Source organism: Osmerus eperlanus, chromosome 8 (genome assembly GCF_963692335.1).
Source record: "Osmerus eperlanus chromosome 8, fOsmEpe2.1, whole genome shotgun sequence".
Lineage (NCBI taxonomy): Eukaryota > Metazoa > Chordata > Actinopteri > Osmeriformes > Osmeridae > Osmerus > Osmerus eperlanus.
The window spans coordinates 10,228,988-10,256,282 of NC_085025.1; the positions used below are offsets into that span (position 1 = coordinate 10,228,988).

The 27,295-nt window shown below is 51.3% G+C and overlaps 1 protein-coding gene across 1 annotated transcript in view; it reads right to left on the bottom strand.

Moving 5' to 3' along the window:
- LOC134025208 (utrophin-like) overlaps positions 1-27,295 on the bottom strand; it is a 62,613-nt gene that overhangs the window by 29,033 nt on the left and 6,285 nt on the right. Inside the window, 48 exon segments of the mRNA XM_062468107.1 lie at positions 73-228; positions 421-573; positions 712-800; positions 803-846; positions 1,538-1,699; positions 1,787-1,800; positions 2,555-2,604; positions 2,607-2,688; positions 2,690-2,705; positions 4,306-4,478; positions 4,827-4,988; positions 5,083-5,181; positions 5,435-5,572; positions 6,189-6,449; positions 6,784-6,954; positions 7,487-7,615; positions 7,743-7,922; positions 8,018-8,188; positions 8,313-8,468; positions 8,718-8,891; positions 9,097-9,228; positions 9,400-9,561; positions 9,706-9,855; positions 10,609-10,743; positions 10,925-11,104; positions 11,268-11,438; positions 11,629-11,784; positions 11,973-12,086; positions 12,171-12,308; positions 13,092-13,240; positions 14,570-14,738; positions 14,965-15,209; positions 15,882-15,969; positions 16,061-16,184; positions 16,509-16,675; positions 17,136-17,315; positions 17,947-18,054; positions 18,793-18,894; positions 19,132-19,251; positions 19,586-19,736; positions 20,391-20,572; positions 21,909-22,148; positions 24,664-24,827; positions 25,016-25,131; positions 25,981-26,153; positions 26,566-26,658; positions 27,164-27,214; positions 27,216-27,242. Coding sequence (XP_062324091.1) covers positions 73-228; positions 421-573; positions 712-800; positions 803-846; positions 1,538-1,699; positions 1,787-1,800; positions 2,555-2,604; positions 2,607-2,688; positions 2,690-2,705; positions 4,306-4,478; positions 4,827-4,988; positions 5,083-5,181; positions 5,435-5,572; positions 6,189-6,449; positions 6,784-6,954; positions 7,487-7,615; positions 7,743-7,922; positions 8,018-8,188; positions 8,313-8,468; positions 8,718-8,891; positions 9,097-9,228; positions 9,400-9,561; positions 9,706-9,855; positions 10,609-10,743; positions 10,925-11,104; positions 11,268-11,438; positions 11,629-11,784; positions 11,973-12,086; positions 12,171-12,308; positions 13,092-13,240; positions 14,570-14,738; positions 14,965-15,209; positions 15,882-15,969; positions 16,061-16,184; positions 16,509-16,675; positions 17,136-17,315; positions 17,947-18,054; positions 18,793-18,894; positions 19,132-19,251; positions 19,586-19,736; positions 20,391-20,572; positions 21,909-22,148; positions 24,664-24,827; positions 25,016-25,131; positions 25,981-26,153; positions 26,566-26,658; positions 27,164-27,214; positions 27,216-27,242 — 6,567 coding nt within the window.

Here is a 27,295-nt window from a genome sequence, read left to right on the forward strand (position 1 = left end):
TATGCGTGTGTGTGTGTGTGTATGTGTGTATACCTGTGTGTATGTGTGTACGCGTGAGTGTGTGTGTGTGGCGGTGGTACCTGGCTCTCGGCCGGGGCTGAGGGTCCTGGTGCTGAGGTTCTTCTGGGTGAGCAGGATCCAGTCGGTCAGACGGTCCATTTTGTCGTGGAACGGACCGTGGCTCCTCCCCTCCACCTCCACCACCTGCTCTGACAAACCACGGGTCACCTACAGGATGGGGGGGGGGGGGGAGAGAGAGAATAGGAGGGAGCAGAAGGTCAGGGAGGGAAGAAAGGATGGAGAGAGAAAATAAGTCAGGATTTACTTAAGTTGGGGTGAGGAGGAAGGGAGACGAAAGGAGGGGAGAGGAGGGGAGGGAGATGGAGGGGAGAGGTTGTGGTCACTCAGGATCTCCCTCACCCTGCTCCAGTTCAGGTTGATGCCCCTCAGCCTGCTGACGTGTCTGCTCTCTCTCCTGGGGGCTCACAGCTGGGATTGGCCAGAAGATGAGGGGCATTCTTGTTCATAGCAACCCAGGCTCTCGTCCTGATACTCCATCTCATCCGCTAAGGCCTACAGGAAGAGGGGAGTATTTGACCTTGGAGTTCGACACACACTCTGATTAGGACAGGTCAGAAAGGAGAAGATTAGGATGAAGAGAGTGAAGAGAGAGGCAGGTGAGGGCACCGTGAGGTTGGCTGGTCTTCATACCTTGAGCTGGCGGAGGTTCTTGTCAGAGGGAGGGCTGGGTAACGAGCTGACGGCAGACTCTGCCTGCTCCAGCCACAGAGCCAGCTCGAACTCCTCCTCACCAGGTCTGACAGAGCCAGGTCTCCTCCTGCCAGCCTGAACACACACACACACACACACAAGTATCCACACACACATACGCACGCACACCCACACACAGAGACAGCTCACACGCAGACACACGTACGCACCCACACACACCCCCACACACACACAGAGACAGTTCGCGCACACACAGACACATACACACATACGCATGCACACACAGAGACGGCACACGAAGGATACGCAATACACAAAACACACACAGGTGGGGAGGCGCACATGCACATACAACCCCACCCACCACACACAACCACAAGCACAACACACACAGACGTGAACATGCACACATACACACCCACAAACCACACACATAACAGATTAGAATCAGTATTTCCCTAAGGCACCCGTGTGCAAGGCTAATCCGAACATTTACATTTATATTACTGTGTGTAGTGATCTGTCCTGCTGATAGTTCCTCCCTACCAGAGTCTAATACGCAATAGACCCACATTTAGTTACAGCAAACCCATTTCAGAGCCTTGTTTACAGTAGGTAATGTGCAATGGACAAGAAGCTTTTTTGCTCCTAGGAATTCTAATACCAGAATTCTTCACACACTGATCCTGACCCACTCCATCAATCATCAAAACTAAAATAAATTGGGACAAAAGAGTGATACATAGAGTTCCACCATCATTTTCCTAGCGTTGTCACTTCCTGTATGCTGGCGTGGTTACCATACCTGCGCTTCCTGTCCATGACCTGTCTGTTGACATCCCTCCATCGCTGGCTCAAGGCCCCAGCCTTGTCCTCAAGCAGGGGCCCGTCTGGGGTCGACAGCTGCCCGATGATCCTCTCCCCGGTGTGGGTCAACCCCACCAGGACAGGCTGGTGGCTGGCCAGGCTTCCTCCAGCTCTGCAGACGGACACACGCAGGGAGGTGCATGAAGTAAAAGGAAGTCAACTGATCATTCAAAGACTCAATTCGAACCCCTCCATTTTCTCCTAAGGCATGAAGTATCACGTTTTCTTCTTCCTTTTTCTCCCCCTCATCCCCTCTCCCCCCCCCCATCTCTCAGAGACTTGTTCTCTGTGCTGTGTGACTCCCTCTCTCCCTCCCCCTCTCTCGTCCATCTCACATAATGCGTGCGGAGCAGTGAGAGCTCTTCATGCAAGACTCAGCTGTGCAGGTGGACTGTTTTTTGCTCGTGAGAAGAAAAGCTAATTTCCTCTGATCGGAAGCTTCCAGCTGTGTGTGAGACTAAATGTCCCTGTGCTGCGGGAGGTCTGTCTAATCCTAGCTGGAGCATGGAGGCAGCACCGTGTGTGGTGTTCATAAATTAGCATAGAGCCTGGTGTTCTGTTGGGGTTTGTTTATCTGATGCTAATGTCGCCTTGGATTTAGCATAATAACTCCATGTTGGGGAGTTTCACATTTTAGTTTTTGATTAAATCCCAACGGCTAACGGCGAAGGAAATATTCCATTCAGCCCAAGAACAAGAGGGCGTACTCGTACACGCACACATACACACACACACACACACTCACCATTCTCACACACATACACAGCTCTGTCCAACACACTGTAACCCCCCCACCCCCACCCCCCACACACACTGCACACTTTACCTGTCACACACACTGTACCCAACCATGCCTCCTTTTACCCCAAACACACACATACTCTCTCACACACGCACACACACGCACGCACACACACACACACACACACACACACACACACAGCAGCCCACTCACCGCCTGCTGTGCCCAGGCAGAGTCCAGGTCCAGGTGTGTGTGCGCTCCCGGCCCTCAGACAGCTGCTGCTCTGTGTCTTTCAGCCACTGGCCCAGGTCGGCCATGTCACAGTGGAACTGCCTCCACTCCTCCACACGCACGGTCGAAGCTCCTGCAGCAGGGGGAGCACAGAGCAGAGCAGAGAAGAGAGAGAGAGAGAGAGAGAGGAGAGAGAGAGAGAGAGAGAGAGAGGAGAGAGAGAGAGAGAGAGAGAGAGAGAGAGAGAGAGAGAGAGAGGAGGGGGAGGGGGAGGGGGGAGGGGGAGGGGGAGGGGGAGGGGGAGGGGGGGTCAGCATAATTCACAGCCCAGTTCCCATAGGCACAGAACTAGAACAATACTGATGTTAACTGATTGTTGAAAATGGCGAGTGGTTATCTTTCCTTACATGTATACACACATACTGGCATATTAAATGCATGAACACAATGAGTCAAGTTATGCTTTGAAGCATTATTTTTGCAACTCAAATTCTGCCTCGCACTCGACTACAACTCCTGCCTTCTCTTATCTTAAAAGCTGACATTCAGTCGGTAAAAAAAAACATTTCATAACAACAGACAAACAACAGAATGTTTCCTTCATTTGTAATTTATGTTATCAAAGCACAACGAATGCGTTCCAGAGCAGATGCTTGTGTGCACTGTGGTTGGGTGAAGTCAGGTAAAAAAAACGCTAAAATACAATTTTTGCAAGAATAGCCCTGGGTCACCAAGTCCCTCCACAGGGAAATTCACACTTCTTCCCGATAAGGAAAAATGGTTAGTCTACCCCTCCCACACCCCTGACAGCACCCCTCCCCCACTCCTTTCTGACCTCTATTAAACACCAGAGAGTGTGTGTGTGTGTGTGTGTGAACTCCACAAAGCCCTGCAAACACAGCCTAGTCATGAAAATGGACTAAAGACTAATCATGGCTACCGAACCAACACTTTATCTTCATCTTCTAAATAGAGTCAAGTACAGGCAGGTCAGCTGGTTTAAAAACAGGTTTTGGTGGAGATCCATTTTATGATCTGCCCCTGCTCCTGATACCCTGAAGGTACTTCCTGGTCATAATCTCTGCTGATTGACGTTCACAACAACTAGTGGGCCAGGTTTAGTTGTGGTCTAGAGGCTATATGGATCTTATTATATACATGACATGAGGAAATTAGGTTTGGTTACGCTTTCCTACACTCACAAGTTTGATTTCACTGGGAGCCTGTAGACTATATAAACACACATCTCGCCTTGATCCCTTGCATCAGATTACAACCTGTTTTTGTATTTTTTAATGAAGTTTTTGACAGTTTATAATGCTGTGTTTGAGTCCCCGTTGCACAGGGTGAGCTTGTAAGAGTGTGACAGTAATCAAGGCAGGCAATCTGTGTGTGTGTGAGTCTGTGTGCATGTGTGTGTGTGTGTGTGTTTGTGTGTGTGGGTATTGAGGGGCTCAGTAGCAGTCTGGCATATCACAGTCTCTGCTGTAGCTCTGGCTGACATTTAAACAGTGACCCACAGGAGGGTTCAGGGGAGGAGATCTGAGATGGATCCAACCTCTGACTGACCATGATCAAACACACTCTCCCTCCCTCCCTCTCCCTCTCCCTCCCTCTCCCTCCCTCCCTCTCCCTCCCTCCCTCCCTCTGTCTATCTCTCTCTCCATCACATGACTCTGTCCGATCCAGAGGCTGTTGTGTGACATTGCGTGGCCGTGTGCGGGTCTACCCACCCTTTGCGGTGGTTGTACATGCGGTTGAGGCGGTCCCACTCGGCGTTGAGCTGGGTGAGGGCGTCGCCGATCTGTGCCACCTCGCCGGGCGACGCCTCCTGGATGACATCGGGCTGACGCTCATGGATGACGGCCACCTGCTCCCCAAGCTGATCCAGACTCTCCTTTATACCCTGGGGGGTGGAGGGAGGAGAAATGAAAGCGACAGAGAAGGGAGGAGGTTGAAGGAGGAAAAAGGGATAGAGGTGGAGAGGGATGGGGAAAGTAAGAGAGGTGATAAGTTCAACAGTTCCAAAAACTAGACAACATTTCACATTTCACAAAAAAAAAAAAAACACATTGCTCCTAGCTCCCGCTCGTTCTTATCTTATTCTATCCATCTTCATCTTTCTTCTCCACACCTCTCCTCATCCTTCCCAATCGGCACATCCTGGCTACTAAGATCCTCTTTCCACATTATTTTTCCCTCCCTCCCTCCTCCCCTCTCTCGGTCTCTCCCTCCCTCCCTCCCCCAGGCTCACCCTCAGTGTGTCCTCCTGGCTGGAGAAGTCTTCGTACAGACCACTGCTGAGCTCGGAGGAGTTGAGCAGCAGCTCGTTGTCAGCCATAGCCAGCAGCACCTTGTTGATGTCCAACAGGTAGTCTGACGGACTGACGCAGGCTGCCTTCTCCCCTGGCTCCCCCTGGAGGACACGCATGGGTATCACAGCGGAACAAGAGACAGGGGAGTGCTGGTGTGTGTGTGTGTGTTTTGTGTGTGTGTGTGTGTGTTCGCACCTCTCCTGACAGTACTGCAGTCTGCTCTGTGAAGCTGAATGAGGAAGAGGAGTCGTCCATGGCAACATCTACCGGACGGCTTCTCAGCACCCTCAGCTCCTGCAAGACACGTATGTACGCACACCCACCACACACACCACACACACACACCACACACACACGGAGCCCAAGGCCAAACAGTAAGTAAGAAACCCAGAAAGACAAATAAAAAGACCAAGGGCGGCAGCTCTCCAGATAGTGATTGCACCATTCTGTGCTACCGTTCTGTACGGCATTATCAATATTAATAATATGCTTAGTATTAGATAGCTTGAAGAGGTTGTGTGTGAGTGTGTGTGTGTTTGTGTCTCACCCTCTGAGCAGTGTACCGAGTCCGCAGCCTCAGCAGGGTGAGCCTCAGCTCCTCCCTCTGCTCCTCGTCAGGCGTCTGCAGGAGCACCTCCTCTCCTCTCCTCAACATCTCCTCCACGCCCGCCTTCTCCTCATCCATCTGAGCAGGGAGGCAGGAAGGCAGGCAGGCAGGCAGGCAGGGAAGGAGGGAGGGATATAGGGAGATGGGGAGATAGGGGAGGGAGGGAAGGAAGGAAGGAAGGAAGGAAGGAAGGAAGGAAGGAAGGAAGGAAGGAAGGAAGGAGAGAGAAAAGAGGCAGATAGGAGGTGGGTCAGAGGTCACAACAGTCCAAGTCCGTATGGAGTGTAGGATAGCCTGAGTGACTGTGCTCCAAGGCAGGAACAGCAGACTGGACATACTGACTACCACTCTACTTCCTGACCTCGTTTAGGATTGGCTGATACGGTCGGTTTGTTTGCAGTCTTAAGAAGCATGATAAAATAATCAGATTTGAGTCCCAGACATCCCACCCTTGGGCTGGCCGATCACAGTGCTGCTTACGTCTCACACTTTAAATCAGACACTTTACGCTTTACTATTTATATTGAGTCTGCTGCATAAATCTCATATAGAATGTCAAACACTGCCTTAGCACTTAGTTAAAAGCCAGACAAGGTTGTTTGAGTGTGTACCTGTACAGCTTAAACGTTTTTGTGTGCATGATCGTGTGTGTGTGTCCCAAAGCATGCTCCGGTGCATGTGTTTGTGTGAGTACCTTGTCATCATCCAGTGTGTGAGCGAGGTCTTCCTGGAGCTCCAGGGTCCTCAGTGTGTCCTGCAGCTCTCCCAGCAAGGCCTGCTGCAGGCCAGGGAGGAGGAGGCCTGCCTCCCCTTGGACCTGGGTCTGGACCAGGGCCTCTGTCTGGACCGGGGCCTCTGTCTGGGCTGGGGCCTGGGTCTGGACCAGGTTCTGGGTCTGGGTCTGGACCATCTGTTCACTCAGCTGTCCAGTTCCAGGCTCCACACTGGTGGACATCTAGAAGAAGAGAGAAAGAGTAGTTAGGAACCTTACAGTGCATGTGTGCATGTGGAGCGGTTAGCGAATCAGGCTAGTAATCAGAAGGTTGCCGGTTCGATTCCCCACCAGGCCGATGACGTTGTGTCCTTGGGCAAGGCACTTCACCCTACTTGCCTCGGGGGAATGTCCCTGTACTTACTGTAAGTCGCTCTGGATAAGAGCGTCTGCTAAATGACTAAATCTAAATGTGTTTGTATACCTGGGTTCAGGTAAGCATGTGTGTTCAAAGATTGTGTGTGTGTGTGTGTGTGTATGTATGAGAGGGAGAGAGAGATTGTGTGTGTGTGTATACCTTGGCAGCTCTGATGTGCTGGGAGACCTTGTCGTAGTTGCGGTTGAGCTCGGCCAGTTTGGGCTCCACCACGTCTCTGCATGCTGGCCCCCGGCTGCTCATCAGGATGATGGCCTGGTCCCTCACACTGTCCACACGCTGGCTGATGTCCTCCAGCTCTGCCAGCACCCTCTGGAGCACACACACGCACGCAGACACACACACACACACAGACACACACGCAGACACACACACAGACACACGCACGCAGACACACACACACACGCAGACACACACACACACACGCAGACACACACACATGCAGACACACACACAGACACACGCACGCAGACACACACACAGACACACGCACGCAAACACACACACACACGCAGACACACACACACACGCAGACACACACACACACACGCAGACACACACGCAGACACACACACACGCAGACACACACACGCAGACACACACACACGCAGACACACACACGCAGACACACACACGCAGACACACACACGTAGACACGCACAGACACAGGGATGGGAGGACATACAGATCAAAACAGCGATGGGTCAATTACTACTGTGTCAAACTGTCCACAGACAGACTGGTATCATCCGGCTAAGCACAACATTCAAACCTAATCTAATTCAATCAATAAATGGATCATTTCAACAACTGGTCAACAATCGATCCACGGATTTCTAAGTACCTTGAGCAGCCTCTCTCTGTCTGGGCTGGACAGCTTCTCGCTCTCATCCAGGGTGATCTGGGTCTGGTACAGCCAGGTGCTGATGTGGGCCAGGTTCTCATCAAAGATCTCCACCTCATTCTGGTGGCTCTGCAGAGGAGGGACGGAGGAAGAGGAGGAGGAGGAATGAGGGAAGAATGGAGGGAGATGAGGAGGGGGGAGGAACGGAGAGAGAGGAGAAGGAAACAGCACCCTCCGGCCCCGTGGCAGGACTCACCAGGATGGCGCTGAGCCAGTCCTCGGTCCAGGTGCGTACGAGGCCCCAGCCCTTCTCCAGCTCGCCCAGCCTGTCCTCCAGCTGGCCCTCGCTCCCCTCCACCAGGCTCTGCAGCCCTGCGCCGCTCTCCACCAGGGAGGCCAGCTCGGCCTTGCTCCGCTCCGACTCCTTCAGTAGGCCCTGGAAACACACACACACACCCACCCGAGCTAGGGATGCACATTCGTACACAGGCACACATAGACACGCACGCACAGACACAGGCCGTGACTCACGTTGGCCCAGGCGATCTCGGCGTCGATGTCAGCCGGCATGTCTCCTGAGGAGTTCTTCTGCTGCAGCAGGGCCTGGTTGGTGGTCAGCCAGTCCTGCAGGGCGGCGCTGTCCTTCTGGAACGTCTGGGACAGAGACAGAGCCTTCTCCAGGTCCTGCTTCCCCTCCGTCACCTGGAGAGGGGGGGGGGGGGGGGGGGAGAGGAGAGGAGAGAAGAGAGGATGTTTGAAAACCCTGTGTATGACTGTATGAGTATGTGTGTGTGTGTATTTGTGTGTGCGTGTGTGTGTGTGTTACCTGTGCTCCCAGGTCGTTGTACAGAAGTTTGAGAGCGGTCAGTTGTTCGTCCATGCCCTTAGGGTTCTCAGTCTGCTGCTTCTGGACGATCTGCCGGCCGGTCTTGATCACCGTCTCCACCTCCAGCTTCACCTCACTCAGCACCTTGTACAGCTTCTACACACAGAGCACACAGTCAGCGTGACATCCTCCCAAACAGACAGGGACAGCTGTGGACAGTCAGCAGTTCTGTTTCGGAGACTTTCTGGAGTCCGCTTGGATAACGAGTCTATAGAAAAGATCACTTCTAGCTAGAGGTGTAGTTTTGTGTGGCCACATAGGGGTGTGTGTGAGTGTGTGTTTGTGTACGCGTGTACGTGTGTGTGTGTTTGTGTACGCGTGTGTGTGTGTGTGTGTACATCTCACCATGCAGCCGCTGAGGCGTTCTTGGATCTTCTCCGGTTCCACCTCGCTGACGTCGAGAACGTGCAGTTCCGCCTTGGCGCCGTCCAGAACCCTCTTACAGTCCAGCATGCGCTGCTCGAAGTTGGCCGGCTTCTGGAACAGCTGGAACTTGGTGGAGATCTCTCTCAGCTTCCTCTGTGAGCGAGGGGGGGGGGGGGGGGGGGTTAAAAAACAAAACAGTTAACACACACAGTCACACTCACTCGGGTTCAAACAGTCCGGGTCGTTTCTCCACATCAAGCCATTCAGGCAGATAAGGTCATTTGAGATGATATTTGCCAACAATGTGGTAAACGTGGGTCTGTAATTCCCCCCTCTGCCCAGTAGGGGTCAGCAGCACCTGTAGCTGGTCCAGCATGGTGCCTGCGCGGGGGGCCTTGCCCTCAGGGGAGGCGGGGGCCAGGTTGGCCACGTTCTTCCTCCTCAGCTCCTCCACCGTCACCTCGTGGGCGGCGATCTCTGTGCCAACAGCCTGGGGCGGGGCGGGGGGGGGGGGGGGGGGGAGTTAAGAGTTCATCAGCTGTCGAATCCGTCTGCGCTCCTGTAGATCGTTGTGTATGTATGTGTGAGCGTGCTTATATATGTGCGTATGTGTGTGTGTGTGTGTGTGTATGTGTGAGCGTGTGAGTGTGTGTGTGTGTACCTGGGCCTCTTGCGGCAGCTGGAAGGCGTCGAGGCGCTCGGTGAGGTAGGAGGTGAGCGTCTGGTCCAGCAGGGTGAGGGAGTCCTGCAGGCTCTGGAGGGCCAGCTCGTTCTCCTTCAGAACCTGGAGGTGCTGCTCCAGACTCACCTGTCTGCTCACAGCCTGACACACACACACACACACACACACGTCAACACACAGCGTAGACAGACATCACAGCTAGCCTTCCACAGGTGACAGTTACAGTTAGACCTACTTTGCATGTGACTATTGAACATGATCACCAGCGCGCACACACACACACACCTGTTGGCTGAGCTGGTCGTAGCGGGTGTTGAAACTCTCCAGCTTCTCGCTGATGAGCTCATCCAGGATGCCCCCGTCGATCAGAGTGTGGCCCAGCTCTCTGATCTGAGTCCTGTTGTCCCCGGGGTGACGCAACACACCCTCCAGAGACTGGGGAGAGAGAGAGAGAGAAAGAGGGAGAGAGAGAGAGAAAGAAAGAGGGAGAGAGAGAGAGAAAGAAAGAGGGAGAGAGAGAGAGAAAGAGGGAGAGAGAGAGAGAAAGAGGGAGAGAGAGAGAGAGAAAGAGGGAGAGAGAGAGAGAAAGAGGGAGAGAGAGAGAGAAAGAGGGAGAGAGAGAGAGAAAGAGGGAGAGAGAGAGAGAAAGAGGGAGAGAGAGAGAGAAAGAGGGAGAGAGAGAGAAAGAGGGAGAGAGAGAGAGAAAGAGGGAGAGAGAGAGAGAAAGAGGGAGAGAGAGAGAGAAAGAGGGAGAGAGAGAGAAAGAGGGAGAGAGAGAGAGAAAGAGGGAGAGAGAGAGAGAAAGAGGGAGAGAGAGAGAGAAAGAGGGAGAGAGAGAGAGAGAAAGAGGGAGAGAGAGAGAGAGAGAGAAAGAGGGAGAGAGAGAGACAAAGAGGGAGAGAGAGAGAGAAAGAGGGAGAGAGAGAGAGAGAGAAAGAGGGAGAGAGAGAGAGAGAGAGAAAGAGGGAGAGAGAGAGAGAAAGAGGGAGAGAGAGAGAGAAAGAGGGAGAGAGAGAGAAAGAGGGAGCGAGAGGGAGAAGGGGGAGAGAGAGAGAGAAAGAGGGATAAAGAGACATGCAGACAGATCGTACGACCATTATTCGTTTACAGCTAGGCACCAATATTGCTGATAGTTACACAAACAAAGAGGGTCTCTGGGTGACAAAGCATGCGTGCGTGTGTGTGTACCTCCAGTGCCTGGTTGACAGCCTCAGGGCTCTCTGGCAGCTTCTCAGTGGTGTGGATCTTCTCCTCCAGAGAGTTGAGCCAGCCCTGCTCCACCTCCAGGTACTGGAGTAGCTCCATCCAGCAGGACCACACCTCCTGCAGCACACACACACACACACACACACACACACACATGTAGTCAGGTTCCAAGTGTGACCACAACCACAGTCAAATAGATTCACGACCACATTCAGACACACACACACCAATCAAACACACACACACACACACACAGATATCCACACACACACACACACACACACAGATGAGTGTTTACCTCCAGAGTGTGACACTTGCTCTGGAAGCGGTGGCAGAGTTTCTGGTAGTTAGCCAGCACGCCGGCCAGCTGCTCTATCAGGTCCTGGCCAGCAGGGGGAGTCTTGGCCACCTGCATGTTAATGCTGTCCTTCAGAATCTTCACTCTCACCTCCTTCTGCAACACATCCTCTTTAGCTCTCTGAGTGACGGCGGGGGAAGGGAATAGGGAGAGATGGAGGAGGAGATATTAGTTTAATGAGCATAAATACATGGTAAAACTCCCAGATTTCCTATTTGGGAGACATGCGTTTATGTTCATGCCGGCTGTCCCAGCGCTTAGTGCTCCTCCCTCCCCTCCACACCTTCATCTCTTCCAGTGCTCCCTCCAGCTCCTCAGGGCTCTTGTACTCAAAGTCTCTCATGAGGAACTCTTCATCCACTTGGGTCATCCACTCCTGCATCTCTGCCAAGTCCTTCCTCAGGTTCACCTGCTTCTCCTGGCTCTCTGCCACACACTCCTGGTGGCTCAGCAACTACACACACACACACACACACACACACACACATACACACACACACACAAGAAGAAACACACGCACACACATTGATGTCAACTGGGCAACTGGTACAAGTCATTGCAACTTTGCTTATCAATAATTGTTACTAGTGTCCATATCTATGGGTATAGAATGTGTAACTCCAAACCGTTTTGTTCTTCCTCACCTGTTTACTTAACATCTCCCATCTGGCCTGGCTCTCCTCCAGCTGAGGCTGCCCCCACTGGGCCAGGCTGGGTACTGCAGTCCCCTGCACCGCCAACACATTCTCTCCCATCTGCTTCAAAGCACTCTCCACCACCTCCATCTCCCCCACATACTCCTGGAAGGAGGGAGGGGAGAGACAGACAGAGAAAAGGAGAGAGAGAAAGAGAGACACAGAAAGCGTACATTTTCTAATTCGAAAGCATATTTCGAATCTCAATTAGCACGAGACATTTATCTTGTGAGAACTTTAAAAGGAAAGACAGGATCAGTAAAGTTTTTTTATATAGTGGTGTGACCTCTGACCTTGCACTGGTTAAGCTCTTCCTGTAGTCTTTCTGCATCTCCTTGACCTGTAGCATCCCGTGACATCAGTTCCTGTACAGCGTCTAGCCATCGCTCCACCTCCGCCACACGCACCTGTCATTAACATAAAACCACAGGTTCATAAACTACAACTACAACAGCAAAACATCAGTTTCACCTGAGATGACACTCTTGTACCTGATTGTCCTTTAGGCTTCCCAGGATGCACTGCAGCGTGCCCAGCTCCTCCCGGGCCCTGGAGGACAGCTGACTCCATCTTTGGAGTTCTTCCGGATCCGAGGCCTGCTGCGTCTGCTCAATCTCTATGCACAGAGCCTGAGGGAGAACAGAATGAGGTCAGGACTACACTACCCATATGTTTAATGTAAGAGTGGTTAGTGACTGGATGGTTTATGCAGGGAGGCTGACTGGTTTAAGCAGAATAAGAGGCTGGTTTTGCCTGGGTGGCTAGGGAGCCCTCTAGAATATAATTGCTTTCTAGAATATAATTGCTTGGAAAAAAAGGGCCACAACAGCCCAAACCAACAGGGCCGGCGGTGGGCCTCATGCCCAGAATGTGCCACATCTCCCCTGGCACTGAGCTCTATCTACCCCGATAACGACGCCTGGCTAGAGGCTACCCACATTCCACCGGTGGAGGGCTCACACACACATGTACACACACGCACGCACTTACAGACTTAGACAAACACAGTTTCTCAGACACGCACACATTCCTGCTGTCCTCCTTTGGGGCAGTTGAGACAGACAGCATGGAAACGAGGGTGTTAGAATGGGGCCCATTATATTCTCTAACCTACAGGCTTAAGGTCACACGCACACACACACCATTTTTATGATTCGACAATGTGGAGGTAAGAAAGAGACCCATTGTTTGAGAGACAGACAGCTATGACATGACTTGCAAAATGTATCTCAAATACACCAGTTCTTACTGCACCCCCCTGACCTTCTTAACTACTTTCCCACATCCTTCCCTACCTCCTCCCTCTTCCCATCCTCCCTCACCTCCCTTCCTCCCCCACCACCTCCCCTACCTGCCCCACCGCCTCCTCTACCATCCCCCTGACAGTGCCAGCTTGCTGCCCCGCCACATACCTGTGCCCCCTCTACCGCCCCCTCTGCTGTTGGCACGTCCACGATGCCCTCTTTCAGGGTGCCCAGTCTGGCCTCCAGCCCCTCCACCAGGCTGGGTGCAGGAGGCACCGTGGGCACCTGGGCTGCCGTAGACTGGAGGCTTGCCAGGGCTGGAACCGAAAACAGGACAGGTCAGGTTACCCTAAGCTGGTAAACAATTGCATGACATAAAGCTTCCACAAGGGGGCAAAGTGATGTTTTGGGATTACCCCATTGTTTGTGGTTGGTAGAGTTTTTGGTTGCTATGGCATTAGGCTTGTGTGTGTGTGTGTTTTCCAAATGAGCCTAGGGACACAGATGTTTGACTGCATGTACCTAGTACCTGTTATCTAGTGGATGATGGCCAATACAGCTCTCCAATACCGTCCAGTTACACAAACACAACACAATGCGATGAAACTCCCCAGACAGAAAACCCTACTTAGTGGAAGATTTGATTATAATGAACACACAGGGCTAAGGCCACGATGAAAGCTGCCTTATTTCCTTATATCAATAATCCTGACCCCCCCCCCTTCCCTCTCTTTATTAGCAGGTGATTTAATGGTTGCATTATCTGCCTGTGTTTGTATACAGCTGTATTATAGAGAGAGGGAGAGAGAGATAGAACAGAGAAAGAGAAGAGAGGAAAAAAGAGAGAATGTGAGAGAGAGAGAGAGAGAGAGAGAGAGAGAGAGAGAGAGGCCCCAGTACATGACTGATTGCTTGAAGCAAAAACAAAATGGTTTCCCTTGGCTCGAGTCCAACACCTCTGTGTTATAAAAGCCCAAGGGGCAGGGGTGGGCACACACTAACACATGTACACACACACATACCTATCGAAAGAAATACAGGCTCTCCAATCTCTTTTTACACGCTTGTTTTTGGATGCGAGTCGTGCTCATAAATACCTGAGGGAAAGTAGTGATTGATTTCTGAAGTCTTAAAACTTCTGGCCCAAAGGTAAGGAAAACGTTTGGCACTGAAAAACCCTTGTAATCTCTCTCACTCTCCCTCTCACACACGCTCAGACACACTTACGCTGGCGCACACACACACCAGAGCATTATATGGTCATATAAGGACATAGTCTATTACTTGTGCCCGACCAAGGCTGCACATAACCCTGATGTCATATCTCCAGCTTCTGCCTTGCCTCACTGTTCTCGCTCCCTCGGTAAAAACCACCATCACTGCTGCAGGCTTACAACCCTGAACGAGCACTAGAATCGATTGCACTGACAGGTCATTAATATAGCATTGATGCTTCGTTGACAAGATGTTTTTTGATGTGGTCACTGCCCGTGTTGTTGCTGAGGTACCAGACTAGCCTCCAGAGACAGGGTACGGCTCAGTCCCTGACCTCGGTGTAACCATGTGGCCAGGGCCACAAGGAAAGAGGTCATCAGAATGTTGAAAGAGGGTTGTGTGGGTGTTGTGGGAAGGTTGCAGCCGTGTACCTGCGTCGACCTCCTGCTCCCGTCTCTGGACCTGCTGCAGGGTGGAGGCCTGGTGGGCTGTCACCACCACCAGCTGGTCTCTGAGGGTGGACGTGGCTCCCAGGGAGCCCGCCTCCGTTGAGAGATCCTCCAATTGTGGGCTCAGAGCAGCCAGTTGGGCCAACTGTGACTGGGAGACGAAGAGACGAGGAGGAGTTAGGGTTTGGCCAATCTCATCGTTTCATTCACCGTCTATTTGTTTAATTGATTCCATCTATTCATAAGTTGGGGGTTAGGGCCCTGCGACAGACAGGATAGCTGTCCAATCAAGCTGCTTCTCGCTAAACAAAGAAAAGATCCTCCCCTAAAGCCTATCCTGGCTCTTCTTGGCACCTCTATGGCAACACCGTCCTGACCTGGCACTCTGAACTCAAGGCTCGGAGCTCGGCCTCGTCGCTTCCTCGGCTCGTCGACGTGCCGCTGAGCCACAGGTCGTGCCGGCCCAGGGCCCGGTCCAGCTCAGCCAGCTGAGACGAGGCGGTCCTGATCCGGGTCTGCAGCCGGACCCGCTCCCTGGCCGCCTGCAGCTCCCTCGCACACGCCTCCCACTCCGTCTGGGCGCTGTCCACGTCGGAGCGCACCGTGTCCACGCACACGCCCTCTGAGGTCGGAGAGGACAACGGCAGAGAGCGGGACATTGAAAAGGGCTTTGGAACGTGCGAAAGTGAGAGGGAGACCCTTAAAAAGGCGGAGCAGTACTCCACCAGCAGTCCAGTCACTGCAGTGTCAACACAGGGAAGGCCGGACGATTTCACTGCACTGGTAAATCAACCCTGGAGCCCCTGGCTCCTGCAGCAAGGGTTAATAACTCTACCTGCATGCGCACACACACATCTCCAGCTGGCTGGCAGTCTCACAGTAAAATTCCTTGTTTATGAATACCCTGGATATACTGAGAGGCAGTGGAAAAGTGATTAAAAAAAATCTTATGAGACCAACACAGATAAACATTGAAATGGGCCCATAACTTTATCATTTAAAAGTTAAACAACACACATACAGGATAAGGTTATGGTTTTATGGAGATAAAAAAATAATGAAAAATAAGTCAACATACCTTGAACGTCTTAACTTAAGATGCTAAGTTTCTTTCTGATTCTGATGCATACACATAGGCAGTGCTAAATGAACAGCTGGAACTTCTACAATATGAATATAAACAAACTATATACAATATATATATAGAATATAAACTTCTACAAACTTCTACAATATGAATATAAACAATGTTTCCTAGTGTAGATATTCCCAGAGTTCTTAAATAAATTCCCACCTCTCTCAAGTTGTTCCAGCAGGCTCCGCCCTCCCTGGGTCACCTGACCAACATGGGCCTCCTTTGCCGACAGCTCCGCCTCCAAGGCCTGAAACGATTGGAAGACAGACATTCTTAAGTCATGATGTTGAGAGTCCACACAAGGCGCTCAGGGGAAATGGAGTTTCCTGTGTGCTGACCTGTAGTTGGTCCTGCAGATCAGATGTTTCTCCTGCAGTGTCGGGGTGTGTGGAGGCCAAGGCCTGAGCTGACGACTTCCACATGCTCATCCAGCTCAGTACACCAGACAGGTTGCTCTCCAGCCTGGGAACCAGGGAGGAACACATCAGAGTGGATGGTCTACTTCCCTTGTCGGGATCAGTCTTCACAAGGAAATGAAACTAAGAAAAAAATGTACCTTGTGGGGACAATTTCTCAGGCCCCACATTTTCAAGTGCTATTTCAAGGGGGGTTTAGGGTTAGAGCTAGTGTTAGGGTTAGAATTACATTAAGGGTTATGGTTAGAGTTACGGGTTAGGGATAACCCCCTTTACAATGGGAGTGAATTGTCAGTCCTCACTAGGATAGTAATGCAAACCTTTGTGTATGTGTGTGTGTGTGTGTGTGTATGCACGTTTCTGTACTTACACTCTCCGGACTTCCAAGTCCGTCTCCACTAGACGTTTCTTGGGGGGAGCTGGCGGGGCAAGATCCTGGTCGTCAAACACTTCCTTAGTTGCCGTCAGAGTGACCGTGTCCACGACAACGCGCTCCATAACTTGTGTCATCCCGGCACTGGTAACGGCCTCTGTCACCTTGACAATGGTTCAGAACACGCGCATGAATGTGACTGATTGGACACATACAGGGACAGATATGAAACTACCAGCAGATCAACACCTGTAGCTAAAGAACTCTGTGGAATTCAGGCCATCTTGGATCATGTTTGTTCCTGTCTACACACCACCAACCCCAGAGAGACCAACACACTGACCAAAAGGTGGGACAAAGCTACTGAACCAGGTACAGAGTTTCTGGGCTGGGATTCAACTTTCTGTTTTGTTGTTTAAGTCTGTCAACATTGTGTTCAGTTGGTCTGAGGATTCTGGAGCCAGAATCCCTTTGATTCAGCTCAGACTTCTTCATGCCAGAGTAAAAAACTGGGGCAGTTGGTCTCCATGGTTATTAGCTAAATACGTGTGCATGTACACAGGTGTGTGCAACTATGTCATGATTCTTTAGGACCAATAACGAAAAATACACACACACACAAACCTTGTAGGAGTAGTCCTCCAGCCTCTGTACAAGGTTATCCCATCTCTGGGCTAGCTCCTCCGTGTCACCCTCAATTTTGGACCCCGCCTCCGCATTCCGCAGCAGTGACATCACATCCTGTCCAGCGTCCGACAGCTGATCCAGCGTTCTCCTCTTCCTTTCCATGTCCTCCTTCAGGATCTGCCGAGGTCAACATGAGATTCACAAGGTCAATGGATACAATAACTGTCATGGAGCAGATATTTTCGATTTGAGAGGTTTGCTAAGTTTTTATATCCTGGTGGTTAATCTGGGGTTTAGGATTCAGGGTCGGAATGGAGAAGAGACTGGGCGTAGCTAATGTCAATAATCATATTATGGCTGAGTCTAGACTAAGGTATATGCTTACCTCTAAAGTTTCCCCAACACAACCTCTCAGTCTTATGCTATTTCCCAGGTTTGCAGTCCACAGTGGATCGTGTTTCCCACTTTCAGAGTTATTATACACTTTGATGTTCCTGTTATAGTGTGGTCTAAAGCCCTATTAGGAAAAGGCAGATCCCTATCAAAGAGCTCCAGCGGCCCTTTGCTCCTGATCAAACGGAACCTGACTCCCCCAGCTCAAAGCTCTTGTTAATACCTACAAAGCTTTTCAAATTCAATTTAGCAACGTTTCTCATATAAACAGTATCATTTTGCTGATGGACTGAAGAAATAACTTGCGTCGGGAAATGCTAACTGGGTTAGCGTCCATGACTATTTCAGTGTTTGGGTTCGGAGGAGCACGGCTACACGTTTAGCCTGGGCAGTCGTCCTGCGGAGGGTCACTTACGGCTAATCTGCGGACGTTAGCGTTCATTTCGCCCGGGTCTTTAAAGTCGCCGGTCTGAACTTCACCCAGGTCCGCCTCTTTCTCCGCCAGCCACACTCTGAACAGACTCTGGGGAGAAGAAAAAGCAAGCCTGGTGTCATTCGGCGCATCCAAAGCCAGCTACACAAGCATGGGCTAAGTGGATTTAGGTGCTAATTGACGTGTTTATAGGAACTCACTTTAGAGCACCAAACTGAGTGGACACATTTACCTGAGGTTATTATATTATGTGGCGTTTGAAAGACAAACTTTTAAAACGATCCTCTCTGGGCTAAAAGAGTGTGTGCAATTTCACCGCTCAGAGGAAGAAAGAGATTATTGATCAGGGTCTTTGATGATGGGGCACTTACTGGCCCTGTACAGTCACAGTGGCCATGATGTATTATCGTAGACTCGGAGAGCCTACTCAGAAGCAGGAGTGGCCACCGCAGTTCAGTACGACCGCTTTCACTCAGAGCACGACTGAAGGTTACTGTTACCTACACAGCAATTTGAGCCTTGAGGCTTTTACCTTGAATGGAATGGTAAAAAGTGAATTGAAATGCCTGTTGGGGGGGGGGGGGGCAATACAGTGTGTGTGTGTGTGTGTGCCTGTGTGTGTGTGTGTACCTGTGTGTGTGTGTGTGTGTGCCTGTGTGTGTGTGTGTGCCTGTGTGTGTGTGTGTGTGTGCCTGTGTGTGTGTGTGTGCCTGTGTGTGTGTGTGTGTGTGTGTGTGTGTGTGTGTGCCTGTGTGTGTGTGTGTGTGTGTGTGTGTGTGTGTGTGTGTGTGCCTGTGTGTGTGTGTGTGCCTGTGTGTGTGTGTGTACCTGGTCCTCCAGCAGTTGCTGCCACACCATGAGCACATCCTGCAGCTTGTTCCACCTCTCCTCCGTCCAGCGACAGACGGCCGCCCATCTCTCACCCAAAGACTGGGGGAAAACATGGAGGCAAACAGAGACATGAGAGATTAAGAAAGAGATATTTAAAGAGAGAGAAAGAGATAGACCACAGGGTTGTTACAACCATACCACAAACAACTGGCAGGTTATGCCAAACATATGTGCTTCAGAGAGTTGAAGTTTAACACTATACATGCCATCCACATTCACCAACATAACATGCACACGCTGGCATGAACGGTTTCCAACATGCGCCAACTGACTCACCTGCAGCTGGTCCTCCAGGGCAGCGGTGGCGCTCTCCCCACTGTTCTCATCCACCACCACCACCATGTGAGTCAGAGAGTTCACCTTCACCTGCTCTGCCTCCAGGTCATTCTGCAGCTCCTGCGGGAACACACACACACACACACACAAACACAAATGTAGTACCCATTATAGGGTTAGGGGTAGTTATTGTCAGTGGTTATTAACCATTGACAACATATAGGAAACAGTTTAGTGAGCTACTGTATCTATTACTAGGTCTTACTGACTCTATACTCTGAGCAGATAAAAGGGTTGGCAGATGTCTTTATCGTTTCAGCTGTGTTTCGTGTTTCAGGGTGGAGTAATCTGATCGGCTAAATGCCAACTAACAAATCATTAACTGGTTCAATATCTTAAGTGGCCAATGCTAGTCTTTGTTTACAAAGCCACAGCCAATCAGAGCAGCTCTTACTTTGTGTTGCTCTATCTGGGCCTTGTAGCCCTCCATGTCTCCCACTGTGGGCGTTGTCTCCATCTTTTTGATTCGCTCCTCTGTTAGTGTCAGCCAATCAGAGAGCTGTTGCAACTGCTGCTGCTGTAGGTCCATCAGAACCTCGTGGAGCCTGGGAAGAGAAATGGAGAGAGAAACAGAGAGAGAGACAGAAAAGGGGAGACAGAGGGATAAGAGGAAGAGAGACAGAAAGAGAGAGAAACGGAGCCAATGGGAGAGAGAGAGAGAGAGAGAGAGAGAGAGAGAGAGAGAGAGAGAGGGAGAGGGTAAGGGAGAGAGAGAGAGAGAGAGAGAGAGAGAGAGAGAGAGAGAGAGACAGAGAGAGAGAGAGAGAGAGAGAGAGAGAGAGAGAGAGAGAGATGATCAGGGGTATGGGGACAGAGAGAGGATAAAGGGAGGTTAGCTGTGAGACCTGACAGGCAAGCTCTGTCCACCAGAGCGTGTTATAGCACCCTATTCAGCTCAATCTAAATAGTTCACCATGAGGTGATTCATTATCTCACAATAGCAAGCTGGGGTGGATGACTAGGCACGACCCTCTCAGGTCATGGCATGCACATACACACGCACACATCATAAATCATGCTTTCTAACGTGCCGCGTAAACAGGACTACGAAAACAAAGTGTGTGCGTGCTTGTATGTGCATGCATGAGTTTGTGTGCATATGTGTGTGTGTGTGTGTGTATACTGTAAATGTATGTGTTTGTGTGTTAATGTGTGGATATGTATGTACTGTGTGTGTGTGTGTGTGTGTGTGTGTGTACCTGGCCTGCCGGTCCATGCTGGCCACACGGAGGCTCTCCCAGCGGGAGTTCAGCAGAGTCATCTGCTCCCTGATCTCCTCCTCCTCCTCCTCCGTCAGGTTGCCCTGGGCAATGAGCTGGTTGCCGGCCTGCAGCACATTCCCCACGCTGCTCTGGTGTGCCGTCAGCTCCATCATGAAGGCCTGGCGGGGTCAGGGGTCAGGGCATTGACATTGTTGCGAACTCAGTGTTTTCCCTACCATTATATTAGGGGGGCGCTCCTTAGTTCCAACAGCATGTGCTTGAATGTGTGAACATGTCTGTGTGGTATGAATGCACATCAACAACTCCAGTTTCTTATCCCCTCGTTTCTTATCAGTTTTACTGAGTCTTTGTATATGAAATACAAAGACACTTATCCCTTTAAAAGAGAATCAAATAAACTCCTTGTCTGTCCTCACAACTCTTTCTCTTAACCTCTCTTCCACAGGGTTTGACACAACTTCTAAAAGAACACCCACTAGCTGACTGGCTCATTACAGGGAATGGCAGAACCACTTGGTGTACGCACACTTACACATACACACTTACACACACACGTGGCAACATTTTGAACTTTTTCACTCTCTCTGCTCCTTGGTGCCCAAGCTGTCCTAATGCATTATGGGTCACCTAGCGCCCCTGCTTTATAGGTGTTGCCGTGGAAACGGTTATGCTGCCTAGGAAACAGCTTGACACAGCTTGGTGAGGAGGGGGAAGTGACCTGCATCTGTTCAGAAGTTTTCTTAAAGAGCTCAGAGGGCTTTCTGCTCTGACCTGGATTCCAAACATTAGACTCTCTAATATTACCATTTCAGCCAAGAGAGACCGAAGCCAAATACCTCCTGCAGAACACACACACACCCTCTCACACACCCTCCCCACACACACACCCAGAGAAACTTAGAGCAGGCACTGATCCTTGTGCACACACCTTTGTGTGTGAAACTCTCTCAACCACACAAACACACACTCCCTGTACCTCCCCTTCACCCCCCTCTCCCCCCTCACCCCCCTCTCCCCCCTCTCCTTGGGCAGGATTGTAGAGAGTCAGCAGCCGGTCACAGCACCACAGAGAGTCGTGCTTCGCTCTGCAGAATTCCTGGCATTCCCAACGTGTACGAAGCATGTTGTCTGGAACCAGGAACGGAGGGAGGGAAGGAGAGATAGAGGGAGGCTTCTGTACAGCTACCCTGATCATACACACTCTACTTCTACTGTGAACACACACTTCTTTCCTTGCAAAACACACACACACTCTGTAGAGCTAGCCCGGACACATGCACAAACCCACACACTGTACCGCAACCCCAAACACACACACACTTCTCTCCCAGCATGGACAGAAAACCCAGACAAGCACCATCAGCAAGATATGAAAATCATGTGAAACCATATGAAAACCACATCTTCACATAAGTGTCGTGTCTGCGTGTGTGTGTGCTAGTGCGTCCGTGGACGTCCAGAGTTCCTGTCCCCGGTGCGGCGCCCCCCCCCTACCTCGTGCATGTGGAACTGCTCCTTGACCTCCTCCACGTCCTCCGACACCTCCTCCTGCACCTGCAGCGTGTCCTCGGCTGACAGCAGCCACGTCAGCACCTCCTCCAGGGTGCTCTGGTAGCTGTCCAGGTCCACCTCCACCTCCATCTCCTCCGCCTCCGGCAGCGTACCGGGGGGCTCCGCACGGCGGGGGCTGCCCCCTCCCGCCTCCTCCGCCGTGGCCCCGCCCCCGCCCACGACCTGAGGGAGGGTGGAGGAGAGGGGGGGGAGATGAGTTTCGAACAATTGGGGGATAGGGGTGATCGGGGGAGAGCGTATTCGGATCCACCTCTTTCTCCTCCTCCGTGTGACTGGCGGAGGGAGGGGGGGGGGGGTGACCTAGCAGTACATATTGAACCTCAGGGATGTTTATGGGTCGAGCACATTTAACTCATCCATCTTCAAACTGGTTTTAAAATAACCCAGACAGGGAGAGGCCTGGCTGGGACCATGACATGCTGGCCTGGGCTGGGCTGGGCTGGGCTAGGCTGGGTTGGGTTGGACAATGCTAGACTGGAGTAAACAGCTGACCCTCCCTGGAGAGAGAATGCCAAGCTGTATACCACAGGCCTACACTGGGAGGTGTGACCTGAAACAGCAAGGCTTGTCAAGCCTCATTCCAGGAATAACAGCAGGGCTGACTGGCTGAATGGCTGGCAAAGGAAAACAGGAACCATTGGTAGTTTAGTGCTGTGTTTAAGTTGTGATGCTTTTATTAATACACCATTCATTCATAGATTTCTCAATTCAAGTGAGTCAGAAAGATTAGTCAGAAACAGGTGAGCAGCGAGGATCCCTCCTGGTGGGTTCTATTTGCCAGCTGCCAGTTGCTACAAAACAGCACAGTAATAATGACCAAGTGCACACGTTCTTTTAATCGCCACATTTCCATCACTCTCCGACCGGAAGTCGTTTACAGGGGAGGGGATTCTGAGCCAACCTTTTAGCCTTTTGAGAAGCACTTCCATGCTGGCACAGCAGGAAGTGGAAGGTGGCCAGAAGGAGACGGGGGGGGAGGGGCGGGGGAAGGGGGGGTCTTTAAGAAGGGGAGTCGTAACTAACTATCATGTAGAAAGCAGAGCGAGAGAGAGAGAGGAGAGACTAAAAGACAGGCAGGAGAGAGGATTGGAGCGGAGCGAGGGCAGACAACAGGAGGGACTAACGAGGGAGAAGACGGACGTCTCGGAAGGGTCGTGCAAGATGGCGTGCTGGGGAGACGGCGCAATGAACGTTGATAGAGCCCGCAGGGCATCACCCCACTCAAACGGACCTTTGTTTCCTCATCCTGAAAATTACCCAAAAGCCTCTCTGGTGGTGAGCGAGGAAAAGGTCATCTGTTTCTAAATATTCCATGGCATTTGGAGATTTTCGACCAGGCGCCCACATGTTGTAAACGTCTTTGTTTAGTGAAACGGCAGGCCCAGTCTGGCATGCATTGAGGTAGGGAGAGGTAGAAAAGAGATAGAGAGAGAGATAGAGATAGATAGATAGAGAGAGAGAGAGAGAGAGAGAGAGAGAGAGAGAGATTGAGAGAGAGAGAGAGAGAGAGAGGGAGGGAGAGATTGAGAGAGAGAGAGAGAGAGAGGGAGGGAGGGAGAGATAGAGAGAGAGAGAGAGAGAGAGAGAGAGAGAGAGAGAGAGAGAGAGAGAGAGAGAGAGAGAGAGAGAGAGAGAGAGAGAGAGAGAGAGAGAGAGAGAGAGAGAGAGCGGGAGAGAGCCCTAGAGGTCTTTCTGTTCTCCATGCTAATGGTTGGGCTGCGCTGCCCACACTTAATCATCACCACATGATATGCTTCAGATATTCCTGAATGGCTACACTCATAGTTGTATTCAACAACTCCTCTCACTTTACATGAAATGCACGTACATGCTATTGTAAGTCCTTCAGCTATTGTACGATGTCACAAATGCTATTGGGAATATGTAGATGTTATTTGAGAGGATTCAGTACTACAGCTTGAATAGATCCAATTGACCAAATGAGAGATCAAACACGTAATTCCAACCAATAACACAACTCTGGATCTCCATTCAAATCTTCCAGCTTTGCTTCTGAAACAGTCATGAGTGAAACCATATTAGCAGTCAAAAACAAAGGCTGTCTTTATTCATCCTGCTCTCGCCCTCCTTCTGTACCAGCAGTTTTACGCATCACTTCCTGTGGGGACAGGATGTGTGCCAGGAAAGAAAGCCCTCATTGGACCCATCAGAGCTCTGTCAAATTAAAAGAGACTTTTCCATTTGTGTGTCCAGGCACAATGTGGCCAGGGTTCTAATGAGGAGGAGGTTCAGGATACTGTCAAAGAGCTTCCACCTGGGAGACATTCAGCTTCGGAAAACAACCCAAGAATCAGATGGAAAAAATGGCTCCTCGCTCTATCCTCCACAGAACGGTGGAAACGCGTATCAGGGCTCTGCAGCTTCCCCAATACTGGGAGCGGCTCTACACACAGCATGGTCTGGGTCATCCACACACACACACGCACGCACACACACACACACACACACACACACACACACACTGCGGGTGCAGACCAGCTGGATGAACACTATATAACATCAACAACAACAACATGAGTGGTTCCAAAGAGGAGATGAATTCTACCCTGACAAAGAAGCAGCGAAGCATGAAAGCGGGCTACAACAGGCATCTCGTTAGCTTTGTGTTCGGCACGCACAAAGGGATGTCAGGAGCAGCGTGGCGACGGGGGGATACCTGTGGACCAAGGCCTGGGCTGTGGTCCACGTCCGCCTTGTAGCGGCGAGGCAGAGTCTCCACCTCCCGGATGGCCTCCATGGTCACGTCCCTGGGCAAGACGGCGAACAGCGACGTCACGTACATGATGATGGACTTCTTATCGGGTGACTGCACCGCCACATCTGAAGAGGGAGAGAGGAGGGGGGGGGTGATGGAGGGAGAAAGGAGGTGTTGACGGGGGAGTGGAGGATTTTATGTGTGAAGGAGGAAGGTGAGGGAGAGGGGAGGGGCACGCGGGAGCAGAAGCGAGAGAGCGGGGTTTGTGAACAGCTGTCGTTGTGGCGTTGCTTTGTGTCGCGTTTCCTGTCACCTTCAGGATCCAGTAGCCGTTCGATGGCCAGCTGGTCTTTAGCTACAGTGAAGGCATGGTCCAGCCTCTCGACCGGGCTGAGGCCCAGAACCTTCTCCCAGCTGAACACGTCGGGCCTGCAGGGACACAAACACAGCGGCACCCGGTTTCACTCACAGATGACATCACTGATATATTATCATCCAACATGGAAACCACATCCTGTTGTGTATCTCGGACGTCAGAGTTAAGGGTCGGTTTGTATTGACTGTCTGCCCACGTGCAAAGTCACCACATCTCAGCAACCAGGCGTGGGGAGAATTAGTTTATAAGGTCTTCCTCCCATGTGAAGGCACATAAACAGTCACACAGACTAAAGATACATAAGGTTGTGATGTCTAAATAGAGGACCACACCAGGTATTAAGGGGGCGTGTCTTGTCCTGGGGGACAGGGCCTTGGACTGAGCCGCAGAGCACTGACTGTCCTGGAATGTGTGTGTTCTGTGATCTACCTAAACTCTAGCCTCAGGCTAAACCAACATTGGCCCCTTTCACAGCCTCTAGATGTGTGTGTGTGTGTGTGTGTGTGTGTGTGTGTGTGTGTGTGTGTGTGTGTGTGTGTGTGGGAGGTAGCATGGAAAGGGGAACACCCTTGCCTAACACATAACGACTTAGTCACACATAAAAGCACACACACACACACACACTGTGTGACATGACAGGGGTAAACAGGGCTGTGTCTAAACGCACCAGACAGGCAGTGACCCCAACAATGGCTGTGGCCTCTCCCAGAACCGCTGGCTAACACACACACACACACACGTCAAAGCCAAAAGAGCCTCCCAGTACGGTTCTGAATGTTCTTGGCTGGTTCCACAAAGAATTTCACACTGAGGCGTGCTGTGTGGGTTAGGGTTTGGCCCTGCTCTGAGGCCTGACCCTGACCCCTGGGCAAGCCCCTGTGACCCCTGGGCAAGCGGCTGACCTGAAGCGGTGCAGGATGGCGTTGAAGGCGAGGCCATCCGCCCAGCTGCTGGTGAAGTTGAGCACGTTGACTTCCGTCTGCGAGCGCGTGCACTGACGCACCCAGCTCAGCAGAATCTTCTCGCTGTTGGTCTGCTGCAGGTTGGACATGATGTCCTTCATGATGTCCTTCACCTGGACACACACACACACACGCACGCACAAACACAGGCGGTTGTTCTCAAACTCAGTCCGCCGATACAATACACAGCTCCCTGTCCTCGTCACTACGCAGGAAGGCTGGGACCGGGTGGACTTTTAGGCAGGAAGGCTGGGACAGCGTGGACACAAAGTCCACCTGGTCCCAGCCTTCCTGCGTGTCTGCTGTCATGTGGACAGAGCCAGGTTCCATGTGTACACCATCCACACAACAATCAATACCTTTGCCATGGCTCTTCTGTTCCTTTCAAAACAGACCGTGAGTTCCTTTCAAAACAGACCGTGAACAGTGGCCTTCATGTGAAAGCAAACATGTTTGTTTTCCTGCTCCTGTCTGCAGGACCCAGGTCTGTGCACAGTGTGTGTGTGTGTGTGTGTGTTTGATCACCTGCCAGTGAAGAATGATACTCCAAATGAGGCCCAGGGTCAGTTTATGGTTCCCATCCACGATGTCACTTCCTCCTATGTTCACCAGGTCCACCTGAAACGGAGAGAGACAAAGGTGTGGAAATGTCCCACCTCTGACCTTTCAGCTCAGAAAAACACACACACACATGCACTGACATACAGAAACACACAACCCCTAGCCCCCAGCCCTCTCCACAGGTCTGATCTTTTATACACAAGGGCTGGCCAGAAACACAACACAGAGAGAGAGAGAGAGAGAGAGAGAGGAGAGAGAGAGAGAGATGAGAGAGAGAGTGAGAGAGAGAGAGAGAGAGAGAGGAGAGAGAGAGAGAGAGAGAGAGAGAGGAGAGAGATTGAGAGTGAGAGAGGGGAGTAGAGAGAGAGGAGAGAGAGAGAGAGAGAGAGAGAAGAGAGAGAGAGAGGAGAGAGAGATGAGAGAGAGAGAGAGAGAGAGAGAGAGAGAGAGAGAGAGAAAGTAACGTTGTTACACCCACATAACGCCCACCCAGCTTAAACTACATCCGATGAAGTTGGAAAGATGTGTTGATGGCAGTGATGTCAGAGCCGGTGGAACTCACATTGTTCTGGTGCAGGACCTGGAGAACCTTGTTGACGTTGTTGAGGGCGTTGTACTCTGGTGGACCCCCGCTCTTTGGTCTGGGGAAGGGAGAACAACTCTTAAAAAAGATACACACATGCAACCACAAACA